Genomic DNA, 13,110 nt, shown 5'->3' on the forward strand with positions numbered 1-13,110 from the left:
TCTTTTCAGACCACAATGCTATCAAATTAGAAATCAACAATAGGAAGACCAAGGAAATCAAGTCAAATACATGGAAACTGAATAATACCCTGCTGAAAAGCGACTGGGTAGTAGAAGAAATTAAACGTGAATTCACAACGTTCCTAAAAATAAATGGGAACGAAAACACAACATACCAAAATTTTTGTGACACGGCAAAAGCGGTACTGAGAGAACACTTTATTGCAATAAACACACACATCCAAAAAGAAGAAAGAACCAAAATAAACACATTAACACAGCATCAACAACTATTAGAAACAGACCAACAGAGGGAACCTACAACCACCAAAAGAAAAGAAGTAATAAAGATTAAAGCAGAAATAAATGAGATAGAAAACGTAAAAACTATAGAAACAACAGGACAAGAAGCTGGATCTTTGAAAGAATTAACAATATCGACAGACCATTGGCAAACCTAACAAAAGAAAACAGGGAGAAGACACAAATAACACACATTAGAAACCACATGGGCGATGTCACAATGGAACTGAAGGAAATCAAATGGATAATAACAGAATACTATGAAGAGTTGTACTCCAACAAATTTGAAAAGTTAGAAGAGATGAATACATTTTTAGAAAAACATGACCTAACTAAACTTATACACAGTGAAGTAGTAAACCTGAACAGACCCATAACAAAATAAGAAATTGATCAGGTCATCAAAAGACTCCCAAAAAAAGTCCAGGCCCAGACGGCTTCACTTGTGAATTCTACCAAACATTCAGGGAAGAGCTGTCACCAATTCTACTCAAATTATTCCAGAAGATAGAGGAAGATGCAAAACTTCCTAATACATTTTATGAAGCAAGCATAACCCTCATACCCAAACCAGGGAAGGACATCACTAAGAAAGAAAATTATAGACCAATATCCCTCATAAACATAGAAGCAAATATTCTCAACAAAATCCTAACCAACAGAATCCAGCAACACATCAAAAAGATGATACATCATGAACAAGTAGGATTCATATCAGGGATGCAAGGATGCTTCAACATTAGAAATACTAACAATGTTATCCACCATATAAATAAGAAAAAAGAAAAGAACCACATGATAAATCATATAGATTCATGCAGAAAAGGCATTTGACAAAATCCAACATCCATTCTTAATAAAAACACTCAGAAAAATAGGAATTAAATCAAAATTCCTCAATGTAATTAAAAGCATATATACAAAACCAACAGCTTACTTTACTCTCAATGGAGAGAAACTGAAAGCCTTTCTTCTGTGAACAATAATCAGACAAGGATGCCCTTTGTCACCACTCCTATTCAATATTGTGCTCGAAGTCTTAGAAAGAGCTACACAGGGAATTTAAAGGCATCCAAATTGGCAAATAAGAAGAAGAAAAATTCTCCCTATTTGCAGCTGATATGATCCTATATGTAGAAAACCCCAAAGACTCAGTAAAAAAGCTACTAGACCTCATTGGAAGATTCAGCAAAGTGGCAGGATATAAGCACAACATACAAAAATCAGTTGGATTCCTCTATACCAAAAATGACAGTGTTGAAAAGGACATTAGGAAAGCAATACCATTTATAATAGCCACCCAAAGCTTGAAATATCTAGAAATAAATGTAACTAGGGAAACAAAGGACTTATACAAAGAAAACTACAAAACACTACTACAGGAAACCAAAAGAGACTTACAAAAATGGAAGAATGTACCATGCTCCTGGGTAGGAAGTCTTAACATTGTGAAAATGTCAATACTGCCGAAAGCAATTTACACAGATAATGCGATCCCAATCCAGATTCCAACATTCTTCAAAGACATGGAAAAAACAATTACAAACTTTATATGGAAAGGAATGAGACCGAGGATAAGCAAAGCTCTGCTTAAGAAGAATTATAAGGTTGGAAGCCTCGCAATTCTTGACGTCAAAATTTACTACACAGCTACAGGATCAAAACAGCTTGGTACTGGTACAATGAAAGGTACATAGATCAATGAAACAGAATAGAGAATCTAGAAATTAAACCATCTAAATATAGCCAACTGATTTTTGACAAAACTCCTAAATATATTGCTTGGGGAGGTGATAGTCTCTTCAATAGATGGTGCTGGCAGAACTAGAAAATGATATGCAAAAGATTGAAACAAGACCTTCACCTCACACCTTACACAAAAACCAACTCAACATGGAATAAAGACCTAAATGTGAATCCCAGAATTATGAAGACTATCAATGAAAAATTGGGACAACTGTGAGGGCACTAATTGTGGGAATACACAGACTACAAAACATTTTGAAAACCACACAAACAATAGTAGACAAAATAGATGAGTGGGACATACTAAAAATTAAAATTTTATGTGTATCAAAATACTTTACCAGAAGAGTTAAAAGGGAACCCACAGAATGGGAAAAAATCTTTTGAAATGACACATCAGACAAGGGACTCATTTCTAAAATATATAGGAAACTACAACACCTCTACAAGAAAAAGACAAATAACCCAATTAAAAAGTGTGCACAGGACATGAACAGACGCTTCACCAAGGAAGTGATCTGGGCAGCCTACAAACATGAAGAACTGTTCACAATCACTAACCATTAGAGAGATGCAAATCAAAACAACAATGAGATATCATCTCACACCAACAATAACAGCAAAGAGAAAAAATGTAGAGGACAATAAATGCTGGTGGGGATGTGGTCAGAATGGAACACTCTTACATTGCTGATGGGTCTGCAAAATGGTCCAACCTCTCTGTAAAGCAATATGGTGCTTCCATAGAAGGCTGAAAAATAGAAATACCTTATGACCCAGCAATTCCTCTACTTGGTATTTACCCACAAGAAAAATGAGCCACAACAGGAGAAGATTAATGCACACCAGTGTTCATAGCAACACTATTTACAATAGCAAAAAGATGGAGACAGCCAAAGTGCCCCTCAACTAAAGAATGGATAAACAAACTGTGGTACATACACACAATGGAATATTATGCTACCTTAAAGAATAACAAGGAACCTGTATACCACCAGTTAACATGGATGAATATTGAGGGCATTATGTTGAGTTGAATTCATCAGTCACAAAAAGAGAAATACTGCATAGGACCACTACTGTAAAAGACTAAGAAAAACAAACCATACTAAAGGGGGGTGGGAGGATTCTTTACTTATTGCTGGGAGGTTGGGGGTGGGGTGAGGGGAGCGAGGTGAAGGTGGAGCACAGGGCATGGAACAGACTCAGGATAGTTTGGGTGCTGGGGAGGTGGGAAATATACAAGAAGGGAGAGAGGAATGGAAGAACAAAGCAGATGGGAGAACATTAGGCAGGTTTGAATGGGCTAAGTGGGACAGAGTTAAATAATGATGTATGCTCAACCTTGGAACAACAGAATCTGGGATACAGAGATTGAGACATGGTTGGAATGGGGAAAAGGGGGGAATAATGTTAAGATGCTTGGCTGTCTTTTGAACCTTGGTTTTCCTTGCATTATATTATAAAATAGACCCTGGAGGGGGAGTGTTGGAAGCCAGCTCCAACACTCTTATTTGGGGGTCCTAGAAGGAGGTATGACGTCGGCGAAGAATTAAGCTCACAGAATTGATGGGTCTTGTTAGATGGTGAATCTTCTCCTCTTACATTTTATTTCTCCTCTCACACTTTACATTTTATTTCTCCTCTCTTCTCTACATTTTATTTCTCTTCTCTTTCCCTTCATATTTTATTTATCCTCATGCCTATTTCAGATTCTCAAGCAGCTTTTATACTACTCTATACCATCAATTTGTTAATCATTCTTTTCAAAGTAGTGGTCTAAATCATACATATTAATCATTTCAATATAGAGCATCAAGAATATAAAAATTTTCCTTGTACCCCTTTACATAGTTAGACAATATCTGATTTCTGTAAGCAAACCTCATTGCTCTAAAAATGTCACGTTAACCTTAAAGCATAATTCTAAATCTTAACTCCTATTTCTGCATTCACCTATTATTTTTTATAGATTAATTAATCACAACATGTACCTAGACATTATTTGCTATGGTAACTGACAACACAGTTGTTTTTCATGATTGATTAAACAAGAAAAAACAAGAAGCATAAAAAAGTTTTGTAGCCAAGAAGAAACAGAACAACTTCCTTATACCAAAAACTACTCTATACAAAACATCTAGTTAAATTTCTGCTTATGATCTAATACTATTCCTTTAGCCCTCAATTGCATTTTTGCTAATTTTCTAAAGGTCTTAATGCCCCTGACCGAAACTACACAGAATGTTGAATGTAATCTTGAACTTGAGCTGACAAAAACTTTAGCTGGTTTTTCCTAGTGGTGAAACTTATTGTTAGTGTGAGAAGCATTCTTTAGGACTACGCATGATTGAATATGGTGTGAATGTGCAAGTTTTAAATCTCTAATATATTTCTTACTAAGATTCTACTGAAAAATTTTATTATAAAATCAAGAAAATTAAAAAATAAGCTGATTAAAACAAAGAGACAGAGACAGCAGAGTCCCCACATGAGATCTCTCCTGGGGCCCCGTGCCACAAAAGGGGATAGAAAGGAATAGCCAGAAACATCATCATAGAATCCCTGTAAGTCCGTCCTCTGCCTATAACTGATTAGAATACCTTAGATGGGGCTACAAGGTGCCCAGTGAAGAAGGCTTCCTTCGGAGCCTCTGAATTACATAAGACTATAGGTGGAAGCCTGAACCACATCTAGATCTTCAGAGATGGGAAATTTCCACTTGAAAGGACACGCAGACCAGCCTGGAGGGGCTAGAAGAACAGATGATACTTCTTCAAAGAAAGACCTACAGGAAAAATACAAAACAATAGAGGCAGACTGACTGTTACTACAAGAACAAGCAAGTTGCTTGCCCAGGAAACATCAAGGCAAGTGGTCGGGTCCCCTCAGTGCAAACCCCCTTCCAAGACTAAGACTCAATGGGAATACACGCTCTGATTGGTGCCTACGCTCGTCACCGATAAGGGGAAGTGAGGGAAAAACAGCAATGAACCTGCAAGCTAAGCCCTACATTGTTAAATAGACTTCTGTGAACCTGGGGGAAGACCGGGTTGGCCAGCAGTGTGGCAAGACCTGGGGACTCTTGGGCCCAGAGTCAGTAACATAGCCACAGAGGACTCGAGTGGAGAGTGAAGCGTCCAGTGGATAAGAAGAGAGTGCATATGTACAAGAACACCCACACTTTCAGATAATACCCACTTGACCTGGCTTCAATGACTGGATGATCAGATCTCAACCAGAAGAAGAAAGAAGAGGTAAAAAAGCATAATATGATACAATTTGATGAACTAGACCTACACCTATGGATGCAATATCTCAAAGAGGGAACAAATCCTTTCAGCAAGGATCATTCCCTCCCCCTCCATACACAGAATAGACAGGGATGGGCAACTTGGACATTGGCTACCCAAAATGAGGTGGGGGAGGATACAAAGGCAAGAAGTGGAGGAAGGTAGAGGCTCCACTGAGTAGTATGCAATCTGTCTAGGCGGGGCTGATGAAATGAAATCCGGATGGATCTCTTGTGATAACAATAGTGAATACTTTTTATCTGGACTGCTTGTGAGGGTTGGAATTGTAAAGGTATATGTTTTGTAGCAAGGAGGGGAGTGATTAACTTTGCAGTCTAGGAGTGGAGGTCCCTAGGACCATCAATGGAGAAGAACAGAGAGTGGGACCCTACTCAGAGAAGCAGTGATGCCTGAGATGGAGGCAGAGACGATGACGTGGAGAGATGGAGCTGTTGGGGGCTGTGTGCTGATGACCAGGGTGCAGGCTTGTAGTGTATACCCTTTGGTTGGTTGATGATTCATGGAGGGGATTGTAACCATAGCAATGAAATGATGAATGTAAAACTAATGTTCTCCCATGTAAACTATCACATAAGTCACAATAAAACATTAAAAAAAAACTTCACATGTGGACCAGTAAATAATATGATAAATGGAGAAAATATTGCACATCAATGTAAAGAAAACAAAAAGCCTCGCAAATGAACCAGTAAATAATATAAATGGAAAAAATATTGAAGTTCTCAAAGACTTTATTTTGCTTGGATCCATGGTCAACACTCACAGAGGTGGAAGTTGAGACGTCAGTTGACTTTGTATTGGGCACATCTGCTACACAGGACCTCTTTGGAGTATTCAGGAGCAATGATGTCAGCGGTTTGAGGACTAGGTTATGTTTGACCATGATATTTCTAGTCGCCTTACATGCTTGTGAATATTGGACAGTGAATAAAGAAGACCATAGAAGAATCCATGCATTTGAATTCTCGTAGTAGAGAAGGATATTAAAAGTGCCTCGGATTGCCAGGACAATAAACAAATCTTTCTTTTTTTTTTTCTTTTTTAAATGTTTTATTGTGAATTATGTGATCGTTTACATGGGAGAACATTAGCTTTGCATTCATCCTATTGTATATCGTTTCATTGCCATGGTTACAATCCCCTCCATGCATCATCAACCAACCAAAGTGTATTCCCTGCAAGCCTGCTCCCGGTTCGTCAACACAGCCCCTCTCCTCTCTGGGTCTAAAGTCCCTAGCCACTCCATCTCTTCATGTCATCGTCTCTGCCTTCATCTCTGGCACCACTGCTTCTCTGGGTAGGGTCCCGCTCTATGCTCTTCCTTGATGATCCCAGAGACCTCCACTCCTAGACTGCAAAGTCCATCACTCCCCTCCTTTTGCAACAAAATGTCTGCCTTTACACTTCCAACCTACACAATCACTCCTGATAACAATTTTTCACTATTGTATCACAAGAGACCTATCCTCATCTCCTTTCATCAGCCCCACCCAGACAGATTGGATACTACTCAGTGGAGAGTCTACCTTCCTCCATGTCTTCTGGATCTAGGCTCCCTCTTGAAAGCTTGTAAATCAGTCACTTCTTGCCTTTGTAGCCCCCCCTATTTTGGGTAGCCAATGTCCAAATTGCCCATCCCTGTCTATTCTGTGTATGGAGGGGGTGGGAATGATCCTTGCTGTAAATATTTGTTCCCTCTTTTGAGCTATTGCATCCATAGGTGTAGGTCAAGTTTATCAAACTGTATCAGATTACTCTTTTTTTCCTCTTCTTTCTTCTTCTAGTTGAGCTCTGATCATCCAGTCATTAAAGCCAGGTCAAGTAGGTATTATCTGCAAGTGTGAGTGTTCTTATGCATATACCCGCCTTTTATCAGCTGGAGGCTTCACTCTCCACTCTAGTCCTCTCTGGCTATGTCACTGACTCTGGGCCCAAGGTCCCCAGGTCTTGCCACATTTCTGGCTGACCAGCTCTCCACCGGTTTCACAAAGAGTCTATTGAATGTTGTAAAGCGTAGCTCGAAGATTCATTGTTGTTTTTCCCTCACTTCCCCTTATTGGTGATGAACATGGTCACCAATCAGAGCGTTTATTCCCATTGAGTCTTAGTCTTGGGAAGTGGTTTGCCCTGAGGGGACCTTGCCACTTGCCTTGATATCTGCTGGGCGACCAACTTGCTTATTCTTGTAGTAAGCTGTTGGACTGCCTATATTGTTTTGTATTTTTCCTGTTGGTCTTTCTTTCAAGAAGTATCTTCTGTTCTAGCTGTTCCAGGTTGGTCTGCTTGTCCTTTTAAGTGGAAATGTCCCACCTCAGAAGATTCTGGATGCGGTTCAAGATTCCATCTATGGTCTTGTGTAATCCAGAGGCTCCACAGGAAGCCTCCTTCACTGGGCATGTTGTAGCCCCATTTTAGATATTCCAATCAGTTATAGGCAGAAGCCGGACTTACAAGCCTTCTATGGTGATATTTCTGGCTATGCCTTTCTTTCCACCTCACGTGTCTATTTTATAATGGTAAACCAGGGAAACCAAGATTCAAAAGACAGCCAGTCATCTTATTATTATTTCACCCTTTTTCCTCATTCCAACCATGTCTCAATCCCTGTTAAGCAGTGACTTGCAACTTCCTTGTTATTCTTCAAGGTAGCATAATATTCCATTTTGGGTATGTACCAGAGGTGTTTTTTTTTTTTTTTAATCCATTCTTCAGTTGTATTTCTTGGGGGGAAAAAATGAAAGCAGAAACTGAAAAGATGAAACAATGAAAGAAAAGAACCTGGGAAGGTGCCAGATCCAAAGAGGAGCAAATTTTGGGGTCTCCTGCCAGCCAAGGACCTGACATAGTAGTTGGATAAAGAATGAAATAGTGACATTCTTGCCCTAGATGGGGTTACTGTGGGGCTAGTTGTTTTCTCTTCTGGGGACCAGGGTATTTCCATCCTAGAAGGCAGCCTAGGTAGAGAGGTCCCCCTAGTTCAGGTCTGGCCATAACCAGCTCTGCAAGTGTGCAGCACCTCCCAGAGAGAGATTGGAGGTGCATAAAAGTATGTGGGAATCTTAAAGCACTAACCCTGGCACCTAGAATCAGGGGTTGCCTGCTCCACACCTGCAAAGCTGGTTCTGGCCAAACTTGAACTAGGGATCTCTGGTAGCGTAGTGGTTACGAATTGGGCTGTGAACCGTAAGGTCAGCAGTTCAAAACTACCAGCTGTTCTGTGGGAAGAAGATGAGGCTTTCTGCGCCCGTAAAGATTTATAGCCTCAGAAACCCTGTACAAGGTCACTAAGAATCAGAACCGACTCCACGGCACATAACAACAACAACAATCTCCCAGGGAGTAGAAGCCTAGCTGAGAGTGTATGTAGGTAAGGGCTGGCCACTCCTCTGGTCAGGAGGACAATGTGTAGTATAAGAAAAATATGGCACATTTCCACCAGTAAGTGCTATGACTCTGCACCACCAACCGACTTCTTGTTTTCAAAGGGACCAGTGAAAGTTCAAGATGACCACACCTTACTTGGCTGGCTGGCATATATTGCCTGTCTACTTGTTGTTGTTTGTTTTTTTACCTCTTCTTATCTGTTCAGCTGCCCCACCTAGCTATGACTAGTTCAAGACTGACCACAACTGGCTCTGCATGTTTGGAGCAAGGCTCCCCTGAATCTAGATACCAAGCTTAATTCAGATAGCTACCCCTTCCTCTGATGGGGTTCACAACTGTAGTGCTCACATTTGTCTGGCTCCAACCATCAGAAGAGTTGGCGCTTTGCAGGGGGTGTATACTGGTGGGGCTGGCCATTCCTGTGATCACCAGAGGAGTGTAGTTAAGAAAGAAAATAATTGCACCTTTATCTCTGTAATTCACTTGTATATTTCTGCAATTACAATATAGTATCTTGTCTCTGAAGCTGTTCACAAAAGTTTAAGATCACCGCCCTGTGTCTGCTCAGCTAGCACAGGTCACCAGTCTCCTTTTTTGCCATGTCTGTTCAATATTCTCTCCTAGTAAGCATTCAGTCCACCTCTCTGTTCCTTCCTCTGAAACTCAAGGTTCCAGTACTATGATCTGCATCTGTTTCATTTGGTTTTCCTTTCTTTGTTGTAGAGGATCTGTGTAGGCTTTCTAAGTAGTCAGCCATCTTGCAGTCAAGTGATGATCCTACAGTGCCACAACAGGAGTCCATAGTGGGCACCTGTTGTTGTCGTTAATTCCTTCAAGTTGATTCTGACTCATAGTGAACCTATACAGGATTTCTGAGGAGACCTCGTGTATTTTGAACAGCTGATCTTTTGGTTCAAACTGACCATGCAATCTAGTATATTAGCAATTGGTAGATGTTTGATAAATACTGACTGGCTAATTAGGCATGGAATTAAGCATATACTTGGTTGATGATAAATGAATAGCTTCTGAATCTGATATAATTTACTTTCGTTTTACACACATCACTAGATATCACAGTGTATGGGAACTGATTATAAAGACATAAAATAAGAGGAAATTTCAGAAAAAAGCTCATGGAATTAAAAGATAATGAATAAGATTATTTTTCAACATAAGCTTCATCAAGTTCAAGACACTTTTGTAAGTGATAATACCAGCCATGTAGTTCATCTTTCAAGAACTGAGGGTCCTGGGAAATTAACCATATCAATGCAGTCACTTTTACATTATTACCTAAAGGATAATGGATGCCCATTAAAGATATTTTTAAGATTAGGAAACAAAAAGATGTCAGAAGTAGCCAAATAAGGACTATAAGGTGAATGCCTAATGATTTCCCAACAAAACTCTCTCAAAAGTGACCGTTAGCATTTTGTCTCAGTTGAGACTGATTCTCTGGTGAAGGTTTCCTGAACATTTCTCTGCTAAAACTCCGGCTAACTTTCTCAAAACACTTTAATGATAAGCAGATGTTATTATTCTGTGACCTTTCAGAAAATCAACATGCAAATCAAAATGCTTTGAATATTCCAAAATGCCTTGCTGTTGTTGTTAAGTGGTATTCAGTTTGTTCAGAGTCATCGCGACCCTATATAGGGTTTCCAGTATGCAGCTGGTGAATTTGAACCGTTTACCTTATAGTTAACAGTCCAGTGCTTATCCCACAATGCCACACCAAGACTGTTGTTAAGTGTCATCAAGTTGATTATGACTTATAGCAACCCTGTATAGGGTTTTCAAAGAGCAGCTGGCGGGGTTGAACTGCCAAACTTATTGTTCATAGTCTAGTACTGAACCTACAGTACCACACCAGGACTAGAGCATCCAAAAATCTTTTGGCATGACCTTTGCTCTTCAGCAGTCTGCTTTTGCTTTGACTGGACCTCTTGCATGTCTTGGTAGCCATTACTTTGATTGTGCTTTGATTTCCAGATAATGCTGGTAAAGTCACTTATCATGTCCTTTTATAATTCCTCAAAGAAATGCATCAAGATCGTGATCTCACTTGTTTAGATTTTCTATTGAAAACTCTGTTCTTGTCTGCAGCTGATATGGGTGTAATTCTTTTGGAACCTCTCAAGCAAAAAGTTTGTTTAATGTTAATTTTTCAGTCAGAATTTTGTAAGCTGAGTCAGTTGAGATGTCTATGGTGTTGGCTTTATTTTATTTTTTTATTTTTCTTTCTGCTGATAATCATCGATCCTCTTCAGTTAGGGCACAAACAAGATTAATTGTTCCTTCACAAATTTATACGTATAGTCTAACACTTTGGACTTAATCATCAACATTGTCTTATTCTTTCTTAAAATGAGTTACCCATTTGCAAACTGCTGATTTCTTTGAGACATTGTCCCTACAAACTTTTCATAAAGCATCAGTGATTTCATCATTCTTCTAACCAAGCTTCACTGTAAATTTATTGCTTGTTGCTTCAGTTTTATCAGTATCCATGTTACTCTGAGAGAGCCTCCTTCTAAACTAATGTCTTATTTTTCTTAGTGTCTCAAATTTGATGTTCAGTCAAGATAGTAAGTATGAGTTTATTTTGGTGAAAAAATTGAAATCCATGCATAATTTTTCATGATATGTATTTTCCATGAACTTTGTGAAGACTCCTACTTTTGGTATGTGTGTTGTGCAGCTGCTCTCACTTCTCTTTTTGGATTCCTGTTTTGGGGAGAGTGGCAATGATTAAATATGTGTTAGGTATGTATGGATTTGCAATTGTTGTATGCTTATTTTGTTATGCCTTTATTGTTGAATGTTGGCTTTAAAAGTTTATCTTTAAAAAAAAAAAAAAAAGTCTTATGTCTATTTCCAAACTGTTTTGACTTTGAGAAGTTAGCCATATGAAATGTAATTTAAAAAAAAAAAATGGGTTAGATTTGCTAAATCTTTCCTAGGTGGTTGAGTAAAAGTCACCTATATAGTTAGGTACTGGAAGTATATTTCCTTTAATGACCCAGTTCTGATCTCTTTTTTGGTCCATTATTATATAGTTCCTACATGATTTGATGAGCAAGTCTCCTTTTTTTCTAAAGCATTTTATTACATAAGTTGTGCTAAATGGACTGCTGTGATTATATTTTTGTTTTAGTTTGAAATGCTTACTGGAACTCTGCCATTTCAAGGTAAAGACAGAAATGAGACCATGAATATGATCCTGAAGTAAGTGTAAGCAATATCATTTTATTTTGAGTAAAATAAGGAGTAAAATCCTTATTTTCAGTTTTGAAAAACTTAATGTAATTATAAATTTACACAAAATAATATTTTTCAAACTGCCTTGCTATTTTATCCTACTATATAAGACATATTATTGGCTATTTTGAAAGCACTCTTTATTTACTATTGAGATTTATTTATCAACTTTGAAGAATATTTAGACTATTGTTAAATGAAATTTTCTAAAATACTCTTTTTCAGAGCAAAACTTGGAATGCCACAATTTCTTAGTGCTGAAGCACAGAGTCTTCTAAGGATGTTATTCAAAAGAAATCCAGCAAATAGATTAGGTATAGTTATTTTTCTAATCTTTTGTAATGTTACATTTTGAGAGATTAATTTCACCTTTCTAATTATGATTTAAGTTAATTTACTACTAATCTTATGCCTAGAATTTTACAATTATATGTGAAAATATGCCTGAAACAATAAACTCTTATGTACATGATTTAAGAAATGGAGTGGATTCATTGTGACTAATATTTCATATATAATATTATGTGTTTTGTGTATGCTTGACTTTCTTTTAAAGCATTCACAGAATTCTATGTTTCATAGGTAATCATTTAAAATATTTTAGATATTTGAAGGCAGTTTGAAAGTAATTAGTATTCTTAAAGTAAATATTGTGTTTCCATTACTGCCCACTATTGAAACAATTTCTGATAGCTTTTCCCTGGATCCAGATGTGCTCTTATTGTATTTATTTCCTAGTGTTGAAAGTTCAAAGTTGCTTTATTCCTCTGTACTTGAAAATTTGGGGAGTAGATCTGAGGTCATAAATGAATAAGAAAAGAAAATGTACTTAAATTATAATGTTATGTTGATTGTAATTTTGATTTTATTTAAAAGTCACATCAATATTTCATAATACCTTAATAAGTTCAATGTGAACAACAGGTATCTTTATCATACTAAATTGAAAAGACTTGTTAATAAGAAATCATAGATTTTCACTACAGAGAACTTATGAAAAGTATTGTTGTTGTTGTTGTTGTTAAGTGCCATCGAGTCGGGTCCGACCCATAGCGACTCTGTACAGGGTTTCCGAGGGTGTAAATCTTTACGGGAGTAG

The 13,110-nt window shown here is 37.9% G+C and overlaps 1 protein-coding gene across 1 annotated transcript in view; it reads left to right on the plus strand.

Moving 5' to 3' along the window:
- Positions 1-13,110, plus strand: part of RPS6KA6 (ribosomal protein S6 kinase, 90kDa, polypeptide 6) — a 411,979-nt gene that overhangs the window by 222,564 nt on the left and 176,305 nt on the right. Inside the window, exons 10-11 of the mRNA XM_006871313.1 lie at positions 11,908-11,978; positions 12,237-12,325. Coding sequence (XP_006871375.1) covers positions 11,908-11,978; positions 12,237-12,325 — 160 coding nt within the window. The remainder of the gene's footprint in view (positions 1-11,907; positions 11,979-12,236; positions 12,326-13,110) is intronic.

The sequence above is a fragment of the Chrysochloris asiatica genome, unplaced genomic scaffold, assembly GCF_000296735.1.
Source record: "Chrysochloris asiatica unplaced genomic scaffold, ChrAsi1.0 scaffold00167, whole genome shotgun sequence".
Classification (NCBI taxonomy): domain Eukaryota; kingdom Metazoa; phylum Chordata; class Mammalia; order Afrosoricida; family Chrysochloridae; genus Chrysochloris; species Chrysochloris asiatica.